The 19,046-nt window shown below is 36.6% G+C and overlaps 1 protein-coding gene across 24 annotated transcripts in view; it reads left to right on the forward strand.

Moving 5' to 3' along the window:
• DLG1 (discs large MAGUK scaffold protein 1) overlaps positions 1–19,046 on the forward strand; it is a 116,976-nt gene that overhangs the window by 32,821 nt on the left and 65,109 nt on the right. For 3 of the 24 annotated variants that reach the window (XM_027650729.1, XM_027650730.1, XM_027650726.1), the window contains exon 1: positions 6,018–6,634. The exons of 19 other annotated variants lie outside the window; for them this stretch is intronic. In XM_027650729.1, coding sequence (XP_027506530.1) covers positions 6,410–6,634 — 225 coding nt within the window. In that variant the 5' untranslated portion in view covers positions 6,018–6,409. Of the gene's footprint in view, positions 1–6,017; positions 6,635–19,046 lie in introns of those variants that run through there. 2 more of the 24 variants (XM_027650727.1, XM_027650728.1) reach the window with 2 other exon arrangements.

Below are 19,046 nucleotides of genomic sequence, written 5' to 3' on the forward strand. Positions count from 1 at the left end.
AAAACACAGTGAAACTGTTCTAAAGTGCAGAATCCATGAGTATGAGAAGAAATTAGAGAAGAGAAAGCAATGAATGCATTGTAAAGAGAATTTGTGCTGCATAAATCCCTTAAAGCATGTGCATAAAGATCATGTTGATGTAGGTTTCTAGTTTTCCTAGGTGCAAACAACAGGCTTCCTCAAAATTTTTACAGAGAATGTAAGCTCTCAAAAATAAGAAAAAAAAAATTTTGGGATTTAATCGATAAAAAAACCCCAAACCAACAAAAATGCCCCACCAAAACCAAACCACCAACAAAAGGAAAATAAAAGTAAAGAAAGAAGATTGGCAATCATGATGGGTGGAGGTTACCAGAAGGATCTTGGAAGAACTTGTGTTCTCATTGCATCATCTTGACAGAATGAGAGCTCAGGATTATAACAGATCAATGGAATAATGATCTCAGTATTCAATTTACAGTCAAAAAGGCAAATGGAATACAAAGATTATCTAGAGAAGTAAATGGGCATGAAACTACATTATCTTATCACTCCAGAAATCTGCACCCTTTGTTATCTTGATTAAGAAGGCAAATTTAGAAATGGCTTCTAGAAGACTGAGTGGTCACAGGCAAAGGGCAGCTACTGTACAATGAAAGATGAATTGGTCTGACCCCTCAACTTGGAACAGAGCTGAGTCAGGAGGTACCAATGAAACTACAACCAGTAACACTGAGTCTCTAAAATGGTAGAACTGACTAGGGAAATGGTTATTCCAGAAGTTAAAAGTTATATTCAGCAATATAAATTAGCAGATGATAGTCATCTTATAACCCATAAACACACGATCAACCTCTGACTTTTAGAATAATCTTTCACCTTCTGATAGTATTTTGGTTTTTGGCTACACCAATAAAGGTATTCCAGCATACATTGCTTGTCTATTCTACCCTGTTTCTTCAACTGCAAACAAGCACCTTTATTTAGTTCCCTCCCATTAATCTGTATGGAAATAGTTGTTATATAAATGTGCATATTCACACATGCTTCCTTCAAACCAGGACAATTTCCTCTTAAACCTGAATCTTGTGCTGGTGAGCTTTATAGGTTCCCTTCTTTTTATTTCCTGGGATGTCTTCCCTGCAATCCCCTTTATTCCCTCAAGAGCTTCCTCAGAAGTCTTTTAGAGCTTGTGGAGCTTCTGTTAAAATAGCCTTCTCTGTTCTTTAGGAGAGTTTTTCTGCTCTGAGAAAGACCAATGGTCTTTATGATTTGAACTGTGCAGGGTCAAGGTCAGCCAACAGTCAAAGTAATTTTAACTTCCTCTTTGCCCTGGTACATTTTCTTGTCCTGCTTCAGTCTGAGCAGGTAGGTGAGATTACCCTGGAGATGAAGATGCTGTTTCCATTTAGAAATTAAAGATCAGTTGACATGTAATTTGCAAGATGGGTTATGACTGTGAGAAGGTTGCAATCTGTTACTTTTTTCTAAATTGAGAACTTTGTAAAGCTTTGCCATCTTCAGCAGAAAGGCAATGCTTCTGGTGTCAGGAACATACCTCGAATACTGGGAATTATAGCAAAAAGCTCGAATGTACCCTCCGACATACCCATTTTTAGACTGGTATCGTATTTTAGTGGTCACACTTGAGAGGAGTTGTTTTGCAGTCCTTAATTAAAATGCATTGCCCGAGTTCTTGATAGGTTACTACTTTTAAACTTCCTGTAATTGAAGAATGTGCAAATATATGCAAAGGTGTCAGTTTGTGTCTTATAGTAAAAAGCAGTTGACCAAATCTGCCCCTTCCTCCATATGGATCTGTTCAACAAATTCTTGTCAACAGAGACAAGAAAGAAAAACTGTAACAGATGGACTGTGGATTAATCCAAACATTAGAACAACCTAAGATACAGTAATCAACGTCGTTGTCTTAATAACTGGTTATACTGTTTTCGCCTGAGATTTTCCCTGAGCTCTTGGTGCAGTTGGGTTCATTTTGATGACTGAAGCAAACCTGAGGGAACTTACATTAAACACAAGATGTTTTTATCAGTCTGGCGTGCTAAAAAGATGGGCAGGAGATTCATGAACAGGGTGCGGAAGACCAGGCAGTTTAATCTGCACAGATTGGTAGGTTGTCTGAGTATGAATAATAAGGTAATAATATTTTATATTAAATATTTATACAAAAATGTATTGTTATAGAATAATCATGCTGGTGTTTACTTATAAGTTAGTTTCAGCAGTAAAATATGTACTTTTTGTTGACTGTGTGAATCATACTTGATCAAGAACTATCCTTCAGTTCTGTCTCAACTAAAAGCTAAGATAGCGTGTCTAGAGTATCTTAGCAAAAAGGGTTAACAATTCTTTTCCACAGTATTTGAGTCCTGAACTCCTGGGCTTTGGCTTAGAATATTGCAAATGCTTGTTAATGAGACTGAAATTTGCTATGCCAGTGCAAGTTTATTAAACCTAGAATTCTGAAAAATGTAAGAAATAAACATGAGCTTGTATCTACATTTTCAGTGTTGGTTTTGCTCCCATGACTGGAAAGTTAAGTTTGCGTATGTAAATTGAGTTCTGTACATTGCTTTTGTCTCTACTTTTTTCGTCAAAACCTAAATGATACTGAAAATAAAATAAGTTGCCATTTTTAAGGTCATTCTTGAGTTTTCTCTGTAAAGTCTATCAGTTTATACCTTAGGGTCCATGCTTATTTTAGCTGATATTCTGTTTAGCTGGATGGTAATAAAACTAGTATAAGACACTTTTCAAGTGCTTCAAGGGGGTTGTTGTTTTTTGTTTAGAAAGGGAAATTGAGATATATAACTGCTGTTTCTGTTTACAAATAGTTTTTGTTACTGTGCCTTTTTAATTTGTAGGTATGTATTCTACTTAGAGATTAAAATATGGCATTATGTCATGTTTTAGCGTGTCCCAGCAAGCTGATTAATATGAATTCACCTAGATACAAAGCCAGAGGAATTCTGGTCCAAGTATTTGATGTTGATTTTTACATTTAGTAACTGCCGTAATTACTGTATCTTGTTAATTGACCAGAGAACAAATAATGTTACTCTGCAGCCACTAGAAATGCAGGTGAATTTTGCAGTAAATTTATCAAGTTGTACAAAGGTACATGTACTGATGTAGAAATCTTTACTATGTGATGTTTTGTTTTGGGGCGGGATTCTTCATGTGTTTGATCTTTTTTTTTTTTCCCTTCCAAATCTTCACATTCTCAGTTCCTGCCTTGCAGTAAATAGTTGGAGTTTTTTGTTTGTTTAGTTTTAGCATGTGGCATTTTTTTGTTTGCTTTGTGTTTAATTTTATCACCATCAGTTCAATATCCAGAATATGAAAAAGGGATAATGGAAGCTCTCTGCTCCTTTTAGGACTTCCTGAGGTTCCCTGATGAGCCTCCTTGTTGTACCTCTTAACTCTGAAGGTGGCCACTCAGAGATGCAATTCCAGCTGCTGCATCTGTGTTGATGATTCTCCTTTTTCTGGATATTCTCTTTTCTGTCCAAATAGAACTTTGTCCAGTTTTTCCCTGTAGGTGTTTGACCCTCTGTTGAAATACTCTTTGACTGAAATGAGCCCTTGTTTTTACTGCCTCCTTTTTTTCCAACTTTACAAGTGACCAGTCTTCCAATCTGGACTCCTTTGTGTTATCCTGATATTGTGCCATCTCTAGAGCTATGCCTTGCCTTTATCTTCAGGTTGCTCTGTGAATTGTAAAAATCAGGGTTTGTCTCATCCCTGCAGGATCCTTCTACAAATAACTGTAACCGTATCTGCTTAGGCGTCAGCAACTCTTGCTCGCTATCGTTCCCATCCATATGGAGTGTAGGTGACACAGATTGCTGTCTTGCATCACCAGCAGGATTGCATAACCTCTTCCCTAAGTACTTTTCTGGATTTCTATCTCCACTGAAATTAAAGCATCATTGCTTCGTTTTCAGGAAGTTTTTCGTGCATATGATGCTTTCCTGAAGTGCTGATTTCTAAAGTCTTTTGTCAGTGATGCTGTAGTTGATCAGTGGCTGGGTGGGAATCATCCTTGAAAGAAACTACCTTAAAACACAGCAAAACTCTCCTATCTTCAAACAGGCTGATAAAATAGCAAGAAAAATATGTACTTGGTACATTGCTTGTCCATGTATTGTGGTACTGCCTTTCAGAATTTTAAACAATATTCTTCCATGTGACTCTCTGTTTGGAGCCTATGGAGAAAGAGAGAAATGAGTTCTTGAAGTTTTTTTGAAAGTTACACTAATTCTTGTGATCTAAGTTATTTAATAAAATGTATAGCAGTGTTGACATTCAAGGCCATAGTAGAAAAAGATAAAGTATTTTCACCTTGGCTCTTTATAAAAAGACGTGGAACTGAAAGCATGTAATTTGTAGCTTGTTCCAAACATCTTCAGTCATAGCCAGGGATTAATCAATTCCTCCAGTAATAAATTCATGGCACTTTTCAGACTAGGTTTTTTCTTTGTGTCTGGAAGAAGGTAGGGCTCAAGTAGGGCTGCAGTCTTCCTGTGAAAAGAATTTTCATTATAAAAAGCTTGTCCCTTTGAAAGGATCATTGTACCTACTGTGTCTCAGGCATTTCTTTGTCTCCATTATCTATCTTATGTTCATAGCTTTGAGGACACTGCACGAGTCAGACTGAGTTTCATATGACTTGCACTGATAAGCCATTGTATTTTATAAATATTAATACAGTCTGTCTGAAAGGTGTACTCAGAATATTGGCATGTGGTTTGTTATTGAGCTGTACTAGTGACTAGAAGTAAATGGTGCATTGATCTTACTATGGCACATTTCAATTAATGTACTTATTATTTCTGCTTGTAATATAAGCTCTTAAGAAAAAACTGTTACACAGAATAGGGCAGCTGTCAGAAAGAATTTGTTAAGCAGAAGATTATATTGCACCCCAAAAAGTATGTTGAGGAATTTGGTAATCTGCACTAAAATGCACGTCAGACAGAATTAGAATTTTGAGGTTATAAGTTCTGGCAGCATTTTAAGGAATTTTTCTGCCTTTGTTCATCATGTGGAGAGTTTGCTGCTTTTTTAAAATGTTTGCCCTGATGCAGTGATTATGACGACAGAAATATGCCACAAATAGTTTTGATAATTTTATGTTGGCTTTCCAGAGGTGAGCTTGTGCTGAAAGCCTTGACACCTCACTGATTTCATTAGTCCTCTCTCTGATGTGAGCTGGAGGATTTTTTTTTTAAATAGTTGGCTATAAAAATTTGTATAGTGAGTTCTGTAAGGTAACTTGAATTCCATATAGTCGTTTAGATAATTATTCTGAATTCTCTTTTACTGTGAAGAGAGCAGAGAAAATGCACAGCTCTAGCAGTAATACTTGTCATGTGCTTGGGAAAGCAAAATAATCTTACTGAAAAGTCGTTACTGAATTTTTCATTTTTGAAGTACTCTTGTACTTTTGATAAATAATGTTGGGTCTCAATAAATATGTATATTTATTGTTTTCATAATAGTAGTCACAGAAATTTGGAAATAGGGGTTACAAACAAGACACATTATTTACAGAGTAAGAACAACAGAATGTGCACTTGCAGTGTTTTATCTCAGTTTCTCTAATCTTCATGCCGATTAAGAAAACCAAACTCACAGCTGAACAACCTCACTAGACATCCTTTGATACCCAACACAAAACGACTGTAATTCCCTCCCTCTATAGTTACTTTATGCACTAAAGAAGGAGGAAAACCAAGAAGAAACCAGTGAACAGTCCGTTCTTAAATACTTGCTTTGAACATGGTGTTAAAGTCTTTTGCTCTGTGGAATGTTTTCAGAAAGACAGAATCAGTGAACAAGTGCAGTTATGCTGTGTGCTCCCTGTTTTGTTTGCTTCAGGTTCATAATTTATGCAAGCAAGGAAGTGAAAAGATGCTATTGGATCTTTCTACAGGCAGTGATTGAAACTTGGTTATTTTTGATCCGTGCTTTCTCCACCCAGTAGCTGTTATCATCCACCACCATCCTCATAGCTGTGAATTTAGAACGTTGTACAGTACCTGCTACCCAGTTTCCCTTAAATATCTGTTGTCAGCTAGGAAGAGAAAGCAAGATTTTCATCCTGTGGGTTCCGAAAAGGAAAAACAAGGAAAACCTTTGCTTTCCTTTTTTTTTAATTTCTTTTTTTCCTCCAAATTGCTCAAGATTATTCTCATTATTGTAATCACAGGTAGAGAGGGAATGTAAAGGGTGGAAAGCCTTGGAAGAAAAATACCGTCAGCCAGCAAGAATTTTGTTTTCCTGGTTAGTAAATGATGCTGCTGTAATTCTATCTGCATTTTTTTTTTTTTTTTCCTGCTCATTCACCACTCAGCAGCTGGTAGGGAATTAAGACTGCCTGGCAACCACCTGCAGAGCTGCAGAGATGAATTACATTTTCGGAAATAACACACTCCTCTATTCTCGTGCCAGTCGAGGCAACACTGGCTCAAGCCACAGCTCTGTAGGCCCCAAACAGAAGCAGTGGGCAAAGAAAGGCTCAACAGATGAGTTACGGAATGAGCCTTCCCGGTGGCAGCAGATAGTGGCATTTTTCACTCGGAGACATGGATTCATTGACTGCATTTCTGTTGCTGCCAGCTCCACCCAGGTAATGTGCCACTTGTTAAAGTGATTGTGTCTGCATGTTTTCTGCTTACTTGCTAGTCAGAAATAGCAATTATTTATATATGCGTGATTTCACGTAATCTCTTATTTATGAATGGTGTTTTCTGTCTGCTTTCATTTTCGTGTTTTACAGGGCTCTGTATAATTTCTAGCATTAAAGCATGAAAATGGAAACACTAAATGAGATCTGGTTCTTGCTTAAGTTATTTTGCAAGCGATGAACCTCCGGCAACTTTAAATATGGGATATTTTAATGAAATATTGAAATATAAAAAAATGTACTTTGCATTCTCCTGCCTGGCTCTGGAGGGGAATAGCGTAGTTAAGGAATATCAATTTATAGCTCTAGTAAGTTGTCAAATGAAATAAGGAATATGTATTTTATGGTTAAGGAATTGTATCTAAAGGATTAAATAATTTAAAACCTTAACTCTAGGTAGCATATAAAATTCTAGTCTGTAACAGCTTTCTAGGTTTTTTGGCTGCTAATAATCCATAAATGAGATGAAGGAATGCCTTCCTTACATACAGAATGTGCATTTAATAGTGCAGTCTGTAAGAAAAATATGACATTTTTCAACTTCACTGTCTCTCTGCTCTAAGTGATGTTTGTATTAATCATTAAAAGCCAGGTAAAAACAAGCAAGCTAAGTCTTAAGTGTATGACTGAGTTCTTAAGGTTGATACTGAGAGGAGTTAAAACTTATTTGCATTTGTTTCTCTGGATAATATGACAAAGAAGGATCTGTGGAACAATGCTGAGATGTCAGTATTATTTAAAAACATGAGATTAGATTTGTTTGGCTTACCGTCAGGTGAAATTCATCATTAGTCAGAATGTCATTTGACCTGAAATACTACAGAAATTTATAAAAAAAGGCAAAATTAAAAAAAAAAAAAAAGAAAATTTGTTATCCTCAGACACTGTAATTTTGTTAGATTAATTTGTATCTGTTGCCAGCTGTTTCAAAGATGATAAACTGGCACTTCCTTTGAAGTCTGTTTATTTTTACCTGTTTTTTGCTTGTTAATTTGGAGTAAACAATGAATAGGAGAATGCAGACTGGGATTTTCACTTTCTTGTTGCAAATGTACATGACGTGGAAGACAGATCCTGTACTTTCTCTAATGAGTCATTATACAACTGGAAGGGATGCATTAGGTAGACATAATAGCTTTTAAGTACTGTTAATTGTTTTTAGTAAAAATATACAGGATTAACCTCTTGAATAAATATTATAGTTGCTCTTATTTGTTTAATGCTTGAAGAAGTAATGTTAGAATCCTTGAAACTTGCAATTGGACTGACTAGTCAGGCCTAGAAATTTGCTGATAAATAAAATATAGAGTAGTCTCTGCTTTGAATGAAGATTGGGCCAGATAAAGATCCTGAGATCTCTTCAAAGTGAAGCTGTGATTCCGTGAATATCCCAGTGTTTGTTCTATTTTCCTGCTATGAAAAAGATTGTTTACCTCTGTGAAAGCCTGCCAAATATTTTCATAACTCTGACAGTTCTCCTGTTAAAAAGAACTACTTATACATGTTCATGACCAGAAGGAGGGGAAAAAACATAAAATATTTTGAAGTGGTTGTTAAAAAAACTTTAATGAGCATATTCAGAAGTAATGCACTGAAAACATAAGAGCTTAAGCCACTTCCTCTGGAAAGATGCTGTACTGTGCTCATACCTTATCCTCCCATTGCAGCTGTTTTAGCCTCAGGGGGAGAAAAAGACATTTGGAGGTTGTTCATTGTGGTGCAGTTTTGGTTTTCAGTTCTTGTCAGTTTGTGTTCTGTGTTGTAATATTCTGAAAATTCTTGATGTCTTTTATTTGTTAGTGTAAGATACATCCCCAACATTTGAATGTAATCACTTTTGCAGAGTCCAAATAAATAATTAGATGTGAGGTACTTCTCTAACCTGGTCTATTGAAATTCTGCTTGTGATCGTGGGCTTTATTTACTCATTGTTGTGACATCATGGTTTTTAACTGATACAAAATCAATTTGATGGGGTTTAAAGTCCTGGTCTCCTGCTTCCCCTGTGACTCTGCTACAAAGCCCCCAGTTTTAGCTGTCCCTTCATTTTCTTGGCTTTCTTGGATGGCATGAAATGGTCATACTTGCTTAGTTCTCTCCATTACCAGTGAAAGGGAAACAGCTCCTGGGGATGGGGCTGCACTCGCCTGTCCTTCTCTGGGACCTGCATGGGTCACCCTTGCCCAGCAAGGGGGTGTCAAAGGACTTTGGATTTTGGAGTAGGGTATTTTTTGAGTGGAGGATTTTGTACCTTTAAAGAAGCAAGGATGAAGTTGATGGTGGATATATTAGCATTGCTTTTTGCTTGGTCTGTGCCCAGAAGAATGCATGTGTGCCCAAATGCATGGTGACACCAGTCTCCTTTAGCAGTCTGGGAAGCTGATTTAATGTGCTCAGGAGTTCGAGGCCTGTATTGTTTCTTCCTTCTTCCTCCTCATTCTCTGTGATGAGGAATTACTCACTCAAGTAGAAGAATTATGGAATTTGATTAGAAGTTGGTCTTTGAATTTTTATCAGCAAATTTATTAATTTCTATAGTGAAAGCCAACCCTGTGGTATAAAATGGAAGATAAGGATAAAACCAAACAGATGACAAATTTATATTCAAAAGGGTGAATAACTATGCCATGAGCTTAGTAAATATGTGGTTATGCAAATGAAAAATACAGGGTAATTTGAAGTGCTGCTCTAATGAGAGAGATGCATTTTGCATCAATGAAGATAGCTGTATCCAGGGCACTGCTTTCCCCCAAAGTCTTTCCAAAGCTCTCAGAAGCTCTTATTTCTCAGAGTGAATGCAGCTATCATGTCTCAGAAAGCATTTTAACTGTTGGCAGTATTTTGCTCATGTTGTGCCTGAAATCCAGAAGTTGATTTGTCTGAAGCTCAGGTCGTTAAACAGGTTCCAACAGCAAGGCATTGAGATTATTCTTGGCTTGTCACTGAGTGTGGTCTGCTTCCAGCATTGGATACTGAAAAATTGTTTAACTCTTTGAATATGCTTTGCTAATCTGTACTTCTGTTTTCTAGGACATCTTTTAGGAAAGAGAAGGAGTGAGACAGAAACCCCCTTGTAACTCCACTTACCCATTTCAAAAACTTGACTTTAAATTTCAGAGCCTATCAACTGCTTTTGTGAGCTTTTTGAACCCAGTCATTTCTTGAATTTGTGTATCTTCCCTTTAAAATCTTCATGAAAGTTTTACTGTATCATTAGTCCTAATCTGTTGCTTTCAAAGTCACTTAAAATAATGGACATAGTTCTAGCATGTACAAAATGCTATGTCTAATCAGACAACAACATAGAGGTATTATAGGATACATTAAAAAGATAATGGTTAAAAAAAGTCATGTGTCTACCTTAATCCCTCTTTTATTGTACTTCTTGCAAAAACTGATTTTTTGAGTGTTATTTATAATCCTTTCTATATTTTGGTATACTTAAGTATTTATATATTGCAGCTAATATTGTGATGAGCACATGAAAAAGCAACTTGAAATAGTATGTGCTTTGGATGATTTCTACTATAAGAAAGCACTTTCGGAAATGTAAACATGAGTTTTACTGTACTACGTTTCATTTTTCTTGATTTGTAAAAGCATGAATTTATTTTGCAAATCTTAGTTCTTCCAACTGGTTGCATTTCCATAAGATGGCATTGTAGCAGAGAGAAAAATGGTATGAATTTATTCTGTAAGAGAGATGCATTCATGTGTGTTCTAATCAATAGGCTAAAAAGTAGGAAATTCTTTATAATTTAAGCTTGAGCATTAAGGAACTGTCTCTGTATCCTTTGATTCATTTTGTAAAGATTTTCTGTGTACAACAGAAAAGACTGTGAAGTTTCCTTGACGTTTTAGAGACATGCAGTTTTAAAATCATATTAATACCACTATCAATAAATCTCAAGAATATCTGACATGACTTCTGTAATGTCCTGTAGGCTTTGTTAGGATCTTGCTGGTTCCCTGCTGTAGCCAATGGTCCTCTTCTCCTGAAGTCAGGCAGTCGTCCTGTACTGGACTGGGCTGTGCTGCTTCCTTCCCCAGCCCGTGTGTGTGACTGCAGTGTTGGCATGTGCAGTTTGTTACCTCAGTTAATCACCTGCCGTGGTGATGTGGTGATAAGCACTGCACGGGTGCTCCAGCTGCCTGCAGGCTCTGCTTCCTGCCACAGGGGGTTAGGGTTCCACTTTCTCTCACCTGTTCCTTCACAGCTCTGTCTCGCTCAGAGTTGGTAACAGAATTTCTTTGTATTTCTCTGTCGTTGTAAGGCAAGAAAATTGCTTTTTCTAGAATGAGTCAGAAACCTGGTAAGCAAAGAAGAAAGAGACATAGAATTTTTTGTTTTTGGAGTACTGCTGCTACTACAGGGGCTTTCTGTCTGCACTGTGCCCAAGACACTGAATCTTCAGGCAAGGCAGACACTGGCTCCCATCTTAATCCATTGTCTTCAACTAATAACCCCCTTGGACTAACAGGGTCTTGCTGTATGAAGCCAAGTGCATGGAAGCCTGTGAAAGAGGTAGGACTCTTTAGGGCTGTTATATAACTTTGCTAATTTATTTTATATTGTGATAGTTGCCCTCTCAGTTGAGGCTTGTATTGATTGACAAAGTGTTTTGAAAGGCCAGTCTGTCTTTCACCAGCTGTCAGCTCACTGACCAGCTCCAGCACTGCTCCTGTGGGATACTATTTCTGTTTTGCTGCCAAAGCTGCTGTACGTGTTTCAGTTAATACAATTATTAACTAAATTACTGTCTGACAGAACCACTGAACATAAAGTGAAAACTATCATCTTTCTGTTCTTATCTTTTGGTCTACAACATCAAGAGCAGTCTCAATTATGATTAAGAATGCACTGGATGTTTCTTTTACTTTGAAAAATTTAATTCAAATTCTTAGATGTTTTTAGACAGAAGTCTTTTAGATGTTTTATTTGTTTTGGAATGATCTGCATCCATGTTTGGGAGCTGATATGGTATCATGTGTTGTGCAACTTAAGTCTTCTAGTTTATACCCAGCTCCTAGTGTGGCCATATGATCACATGGTGGTTTTGTCCCCTATGAAACTGTCAAGAATCCCAAAACTGGTGCAGTTCTGTCACTTGCCTTTTGAAAGACTTAAAGTTGCCTTCCATATACCAAGTTTTTGTGCGCACACACACACACACAAGGCTCAGTATGAAAAAAGCACTCTGAGGGACTGCAGCCAACGCAGAGCAAGGATTCCCTTTTGTCTATCTTGTATAATTTTAAAAAACCTTTGCCACCAACCAGAGCGCTTCTGGACTTGTTTTCCAGTTTGGTATTCCTCAGGGTGTCTCTGTGCCGTTTATTGCTATTCCATGTGACTTGTTGTCAGTATTGAATTTCATCTCACTGCCTATAACCCTCTTCTCTGATACATCAGCCTTGCTCCACAGCTTGTTTCTGATGTGCATTTGCTGCTCTTTCCTTTTTGTTGGCATTTAACTGCACATTAGGATGTAGTTGAGCTGACGTGTTCTCCAGACAGATAACAGGCATTTATGACTCATTTTGTCTCTCTTGTAAGCTGATCTTGGCATTTATGAATTTTCAGTCTTTTGCTCCATTAAACTGTTTCCTCAGTATATTCTAGTCCCTTAAAACAGTCTCTTTTTTGAAATGATACATCTAAGCAATGATTTTCATAAAACCAGATCACCTTACACATACTTTTCATAGAAGAAAGAAAAAGTCAGGACAAAGTAGTTTAAATTTTACCAGGACACTAGTAAAATAGAAGTGCATATTAATTTTTTTTTTATATCCTTGTAGTCATCTTAAGTTTGTGGGTCTTTTGTGTTTCTTGGTTTTTTTTTAAGTTGCCAGTGGTTTCTAAACTGTATAGAAATTAGTAGCATTGTTGTTATTGGAGACTTGTATCTATATACTTGTCAGTCTTCTAATAGGACTTGAGATATTTTATGGGATGCAGGTATAGTACAGGACTTTTCTTTGATGGAATCTCCAGTTTCTTCCCACTGCTTTGTGTGGTATTTACTGGGAACTGCCATACCGTGGGAAATGTTTTGGATGAGTCTTCTAGCCTCCCCTCCTTTATTCTCTTTATCAGTGCTCCTCACAGTGTGTGTATTTGCTTATTAAAATTGTTTTTTATAGCCTGGTGCCTGTAGAAGTCAGTTGAGCAGCCTGTGTTAAGTTCCTCCCAGGTGATACTGTTTGGTTTTCATAAGAGTGTAGGGAGAGGAGCAAAGATTGCTTGTGCTTCTGAAGTACAGTTCTACCTCAAAGCAAATTTAATTTAGTAAGTAAATTGTAGTTGTTTTTCTTAGGTAACTAACTGTATCTGACCACCCAGTTAGATGTAGCAGGTGAGAAGGGACTCAGCTTTTCCAGTGGAGAGAAAGGAAGCTCTGGATTCTTGTCTGTAGCATGTATGGTAACCAGTCTGAAATCATGTCCTGAGAAAGGATCTGATAAATTTGGAGTGTTTAGAAAAGGGATGATAACTGTAGATGGTATCCAGGAAGACCTGCTTATAAGGAGAAATTTGAGAACCTCTGCTTAGTTGATTCTAAGGAAAGTCAGGAGATGATATGATCACAGACTATAAATATATAGGGATAGATTTCAGAAAGTAAAAAGATTGTTTACTTACTAGAAAATGGCACCTATATTCCAAGTCAGATAGAAAACTTAATTTTAAAGAATGATATTAACATAATAAGCATTTTAAAAGCTTAGTGGGACATGATGTAATTGCCAAATCAGGTAATAAATTAGTATTTCCTCTGTATAAAGCATAATGACAAATAAAGTTTCTACTTCAGGTGCTAAATCAAGGGCTATGCAAATTGCCTGTGAAATACTGTGCTGATCGAGATGGTGATAGTACAGACCTAAGATTATATTCCCAGATAGGTGTGGAATGCCAAAGCAGATGCATATCTCCAAGCAAAAAACTAGCTGGGGCTGTCCCACCTTTGAGCTCAGAGTAGTTCCTATTACTCATTTTACTGTATTAAAAATAGTAAGATTCAGGTGCCAATAGAATTTAGATGAGTGTGTTAAGAGGCACAGGTGATCAATAGGAGATGACATTTTTTTCAGGATTTCTTAAGAAACTTGTGTTTAACATGGCTGGACTGTTATGTTATGTGTGACCTTTTTGTTTAAACTGAGTATTCCCAGAATAGAAATTGAAAAATAAAAAGGTAAATGTGATGCCCTTTCTAAAAGGAGCTAAGCTGTAGTCTCTGAGCTGTGTATTCTCTGTACAGCTGAGCAGGTCTGACTTCCTTATTTTACAAACTTCGGGAAATTCTTTATTATTAACAACGAATTAACAGGTAGATGGATAAACAGATATTCTGAAGAGAACTCAACTGTTTTTCTAAAGGGAAAATAAGGACTTGCAGATCCTCCAGATTTCTCTGAAAACAGGGAACATGTAGATCAAAATCTACATGGGAACGTTTGGTCATCAGAAGGTCGTTATAATTACAGAAGTCTTTGAAAAAAATGGTTCTTGGATCAAAGTCTGTTTATAAAATAATGGTACCATGAGATGAAGGATGTTTTGTAGATTTTTCAAGTGATTAGAACAGGTCCCTTCAACTGTGACTGGATTCCCCAAGGTCATATTTGTGAATGATAAGGGGGAAGCTCTGAGGCAGAAGCGTGTGATCGGTATTTTTCATTTTTATTAGCTATTTTTATTTTCAGGTTAACTAAACTAACTGCAGAGAATAGCAGATAAAAGTGAAAGGGCACAAAAATAGCTGGTGTGCCCTACTGAATGAGGAGCAGAGTTAGAAGGATAATCCTGCATGTGTGCATATACTAAAAATGAAGTATTTTCTTTCCAGAAAGAGGCTTTGGAGTTGTCACATATTTCTGACATGTTCTCTGAAAATGTCACCTTAGTACTGTGCAGTAATGAAAAGGGTAAATGAAATGTTGGGTATTATTAAAGAAGAAGTAGAGAATAACAGAACATTATCTGACTACATTTATTGTCTATCTGGATTTTGAATTTTGTGTGGGTCCTGTTTCCCTTGTCTTAGAAAGGATTTAGCATAAGTAAAAAGGAAAAGGGTAGCAAAGTATGAAGAGGAATAATCTAGTTATCTATAGGGTCAATGAATTTAAAAATAAACCAGAAAAAAGCAAAGCTGAGGGAGAATATGATACAGACATATAAAATAAAAATGAAATTAAGAAGGTTCTCAAATAGAAATTCTATTATAGTTCTCTAATTCTAAATCTGTCACAATTGTCCTGTAAAATTTCTTCTAAAATTGTGAAAGTCGCTGACAAAACACTCTGGACAAAATGGTCTTTTTGAAGGTTCAAACAGAGAATGAATTAAGAGTGGAGTTAAATGGATTTGCAAAGAGCAGGTGGCATGTGGCTGTTACAGAGATTGGTTTAGGAAGACCTTAACTGTCAGGTTCTGAGATGATTTCCTGGGAAAATTAGTGGGCATATGTCTAATTCTTACTTGCCCATCTGTCAGTTTTTAATGCAGGTAAGATTCTTGACTATTTGGGCCTTTGCTCTCATCCACTATGGCAACTTCTACTGTTGGTGTGGAGTGCTGTTTCTTTTAGTGGAGAGGGACATGAACTATCAGAATAATTTCTTTCTCTGTAATGCATTGTGTTATTTGATGTTTCTGAATAAATAACGTTAGGTAAAAAACCCTGAATAAATGTCTACAGGATGTTTGGAAGCTTGGCAATAGTGTAAGTTAAATGTAGGGAGTGGAATCTCAGTTTCTGGCCTTTGTGTGTCACTCAGAGACCGTGACCACCTGACCTAGAAATCTCCAAGTCTCCTAAGGAAATGCCATCTGATAAATTCATCCCCTGAGTGATACATCAGTCATGAAATGATCAGAGTGGCAGGAATTAATCTTGAAATATATCTGGAAAAGACTCGTGGTTCGATTAATAGTTTCAGAGAATGTGGTTAACAATACAAGTAAGAGGTGAATTCCCAGCTGTTGCCCTAAGGCATGACTGAGTTAGAAACATTCTTGGTTTTTTCCTTGCTGTACTGTGTTTTAAGTACAGTAGATACAATGGTGTCCATCTTGGAAACATGGAATCTTCTCATATTCCAATCCAGTTGGGAAGTGGCAGGAGCACTGGCAGGTTGGGTTTTGTCTGGTGTTAATTTTTATACCATACATTGTTGCTGTCACTTAATTTCAAGTAATGCAGGACTTGAAAAACTTAATTGACAGTTTCTAATTTGGGTTCAAGCATCAGAAACCAGCATAAAAGATGCATTTTGTTTTCTGGCTCTTGAAATTCAAATAGCATAATTCAGTGTTAATTTTTCACTTGTTTCACCTTGTGTCTTTACTTGCTCATTTTTACCAATGTTGCAGCGCTCAAGTTTTATCAATTTTCGTCCTTCAACTTCAGCGGCCATAATCAGATGAGGTAGATGTACTGTAAGATGCAATTTTCTACTTAGTTTTTTGTTCATTGGAAAAAAAAACCTGCAGAAGAAAAATATTGGGTTGTCTGTCAAGCTGGTGCCCTACTTTCAGCAGCAGCTGGAGTGGAGGGTTGTGGAAGACTCCAAACCCAGGTCAAAGAGCTGTGATGCTTCCTCTGAGGGCTTTCAGAGATTTCTGCCTGTTCCAGTGAAGAGGATTGCAAGAGCTGGAGATGACTTGTGTGTCTGATAACAGAGTCCATGACTTTTCATGGACTTGGCGGGTGTTCTTATGGTGATAAGGATTCAATAGTGAAAGAACAGCTTCTGCTCGTTTGTAGCCTAATGAGGGGGGGAGACTCGGGGTTATGGGACCTGTTTTTCTGCATTTTGTTCAAAGGTTTTTAATGCAAACCAGTGCTGGAAATAGAATTCAGGGTATTTTTTAAGGAAATAGCCTTCCCTTGCTTTGAAGAGTCAGATTTGTATACCATATTTTATGGGAGTTCATTGCTCCAAAGATGCAGAGGGCGATCAGGCCAGGTCTGTTGGAGCAGTCTGGATGAGGATCAGCTTGGGCACTGGCCTGACAATGGAAGCTTTTGAACCTCACATGTCAAAGTGAGCCTGACCCCCAGAACTTCACCCAAAGCCTCACCACTGCTAGAACTGTGTGGCTAAGGATACATTAAACTTGGTATCCTGTTATTCTGAGGATGTGAAAATGGGGAAGGTGCTTTTTGAGTAATTATGGTAGCAAGGTAAATAAATTCAGGTCATAACCTCACTTCTTTTTTCCTTTAAACTGTTTTGGATCCAAAGATTTAATTGATACCTATTAGCTTCTTAATGCTTAAGGACTTGAATCATTAGTATAAATGTGTTGTGTAGTGTTCTTTGTGGTAGAAATGATATAAAATGATTCTTCAAATTTTTCTTTAAATGGTTTGCAGTCTTGAGGGTCTGATTAATCCTATTTTGCTTTTCCTGAATCGTAAATTCAGAAATCAAACCAGTTGTCTTAGTTCTTTCTATAATTTTTTTTATGAAGAAGTGTTTCAAATATTTGGTTTCTGAAGACTACAAACATCTTATTGTAGATTAGGCATTTTAATTATCTTAACTAAATGGAAGTTGGGAAAAATGATTGTGTAAACTAATATCCTGCCACAAGTAGACCAACATTTAACACACTTAAGTCATAACTTGACAGAAGTTCCCATTGTTTCATGTATTTTTAAGTAGTCTGAGAAACTTAGGCTACTTCTTGTAATATTTATTGTTACTGTTTTTTCATGTCAGTATCGTTAATATTCCTTTTATCAAGGAAGTGCCACACAAAATGGATGTTTTGGTCAGTTTGGTGTAAGAATGAATAAAATCAGATGAGAAACCATGCTGGTAATTGTGGATGGCAATATAAAGCCATCAGACCTGCACTGAAAGGTGAAGTTACATTTGGAAAGAATTCAGCATCTGTAAAGATAAAATGCTGCAACCACTTATGAGTATGAAGCCTTTTGTAAATGAAGTAAGGAGTGGCTTCAATATGAAACCACTTTATGTGTAAATCAAGTAATTAATTTTTCTTTTTTTTCTGACATTTATGTCCTAAAAGCCAATGGATTTTAATTAATGGGTTATTACAGATGACTTTTCTGGTGTGGTTTTTTGTTTGTGGTTCGTTAATGTGATGTAAATGATGTTCTGCTCATGCTTAGTGTTTTAGGGCAAATTTGTATATTTTATAAAAATATTTTTGGACAGATTGCTCACAGAATAATACGGTTGTCAATAATATAATAAATACTTATTTTAAAATGAGAGACTCTAGCTCTGATTCACTGAATTCCTTCAGATCACTTCATTACTCCTTGTTTTAGGACTGTACCCTTAAGTACTTCGAGGGCAGTGGGGTGCTCTAAGTGAACTTGAGTGTTTCTTATCTTAAAGAACAAAGAGATCATGCTTTAGACAAGATGAGGTTCACATGCATAATTTTTGTATGTTACGAATAAAGGCTCTTGTAGATTTACTCAATTTAAGAAAATCACTAAGAAAAACCTTCTGGAGAAGAATAGTGAGATAGTTTTGACATTTAACTGATGCATTTCTAGTATTGAGATCACAGTATCAGAGCTAGATAGGAATACAATGACTTTCATATTTGAATGAATTATAAATACAAAATAGGCATTCTGTCTAGGTTTAGTTATTTCCTGAATAATTTAGAGGTGATTGCAAATTATGTGTTCTGGGAACTTTTATAAGTGTCACATCTATTAAAGCATGTAAGCAGTACCCAAACTTTATCATTGTATTTTGATTTAATAGTGCTCTTAGGAGTAACATATCTCAGTTTCCTAGCACAGCATACCCTTTCTACTGTGAATTTCAAAAACTGAAATACTGACACCCAAGAGGTGACATTATTTTTCTATAATAAAGTCTTAGAACATGTTTTTTCTTTGTCTGGACTCTTTCTGATGCTAAACCCCTGCTTGGGCTTCTTTGTGGACGTGTTGACATTATAATGAAAACTGCTATTCTTAAGGCTGATGTTATTTAAAAGGAGCTTTCTAGGTCTTGCTTTAAGTTGCAAATTAAATGCATTAAATTCATTCTCAATAGCACTTATGAACTTAATGAGGAGCCTTGTAATTCTGTTTTGAGCTTAGAGTGCTGAGTTGCCTGATGAATACAGATGACTAACCTGCTGCATAGGGTTCAGTGCTAGAGACTCACTTAAAAAAGTCACAAATTAGCTTTATTAAAACCAAGATTAACTTTGTGTACATTTTTATGTTATGGATTTGGAATATGAATGAGATTCAACCCAGTCCCTGAGAGATATGGCAGGCCAAATTGAGCTGTCTTTCTGAATATCACAAAAGTGGACAGAAAGGCAAGTCTCAAG

This window comes from Corapipo altera, unplaced genomic scaffold (assembly GCF_003945725.1).
Source record: "Corapipo altera isolate COAL_440 unplaced genomic scaffold, ASM394572v1 54, whole genome shotgun sequence".
NCBI classification, from domain to species: domain Eukaryota; kingdom Metazoa; phylum Chordata; class Aves; order Passeriformes; family Pipridae; genus Corapipo; species Corapipo altera.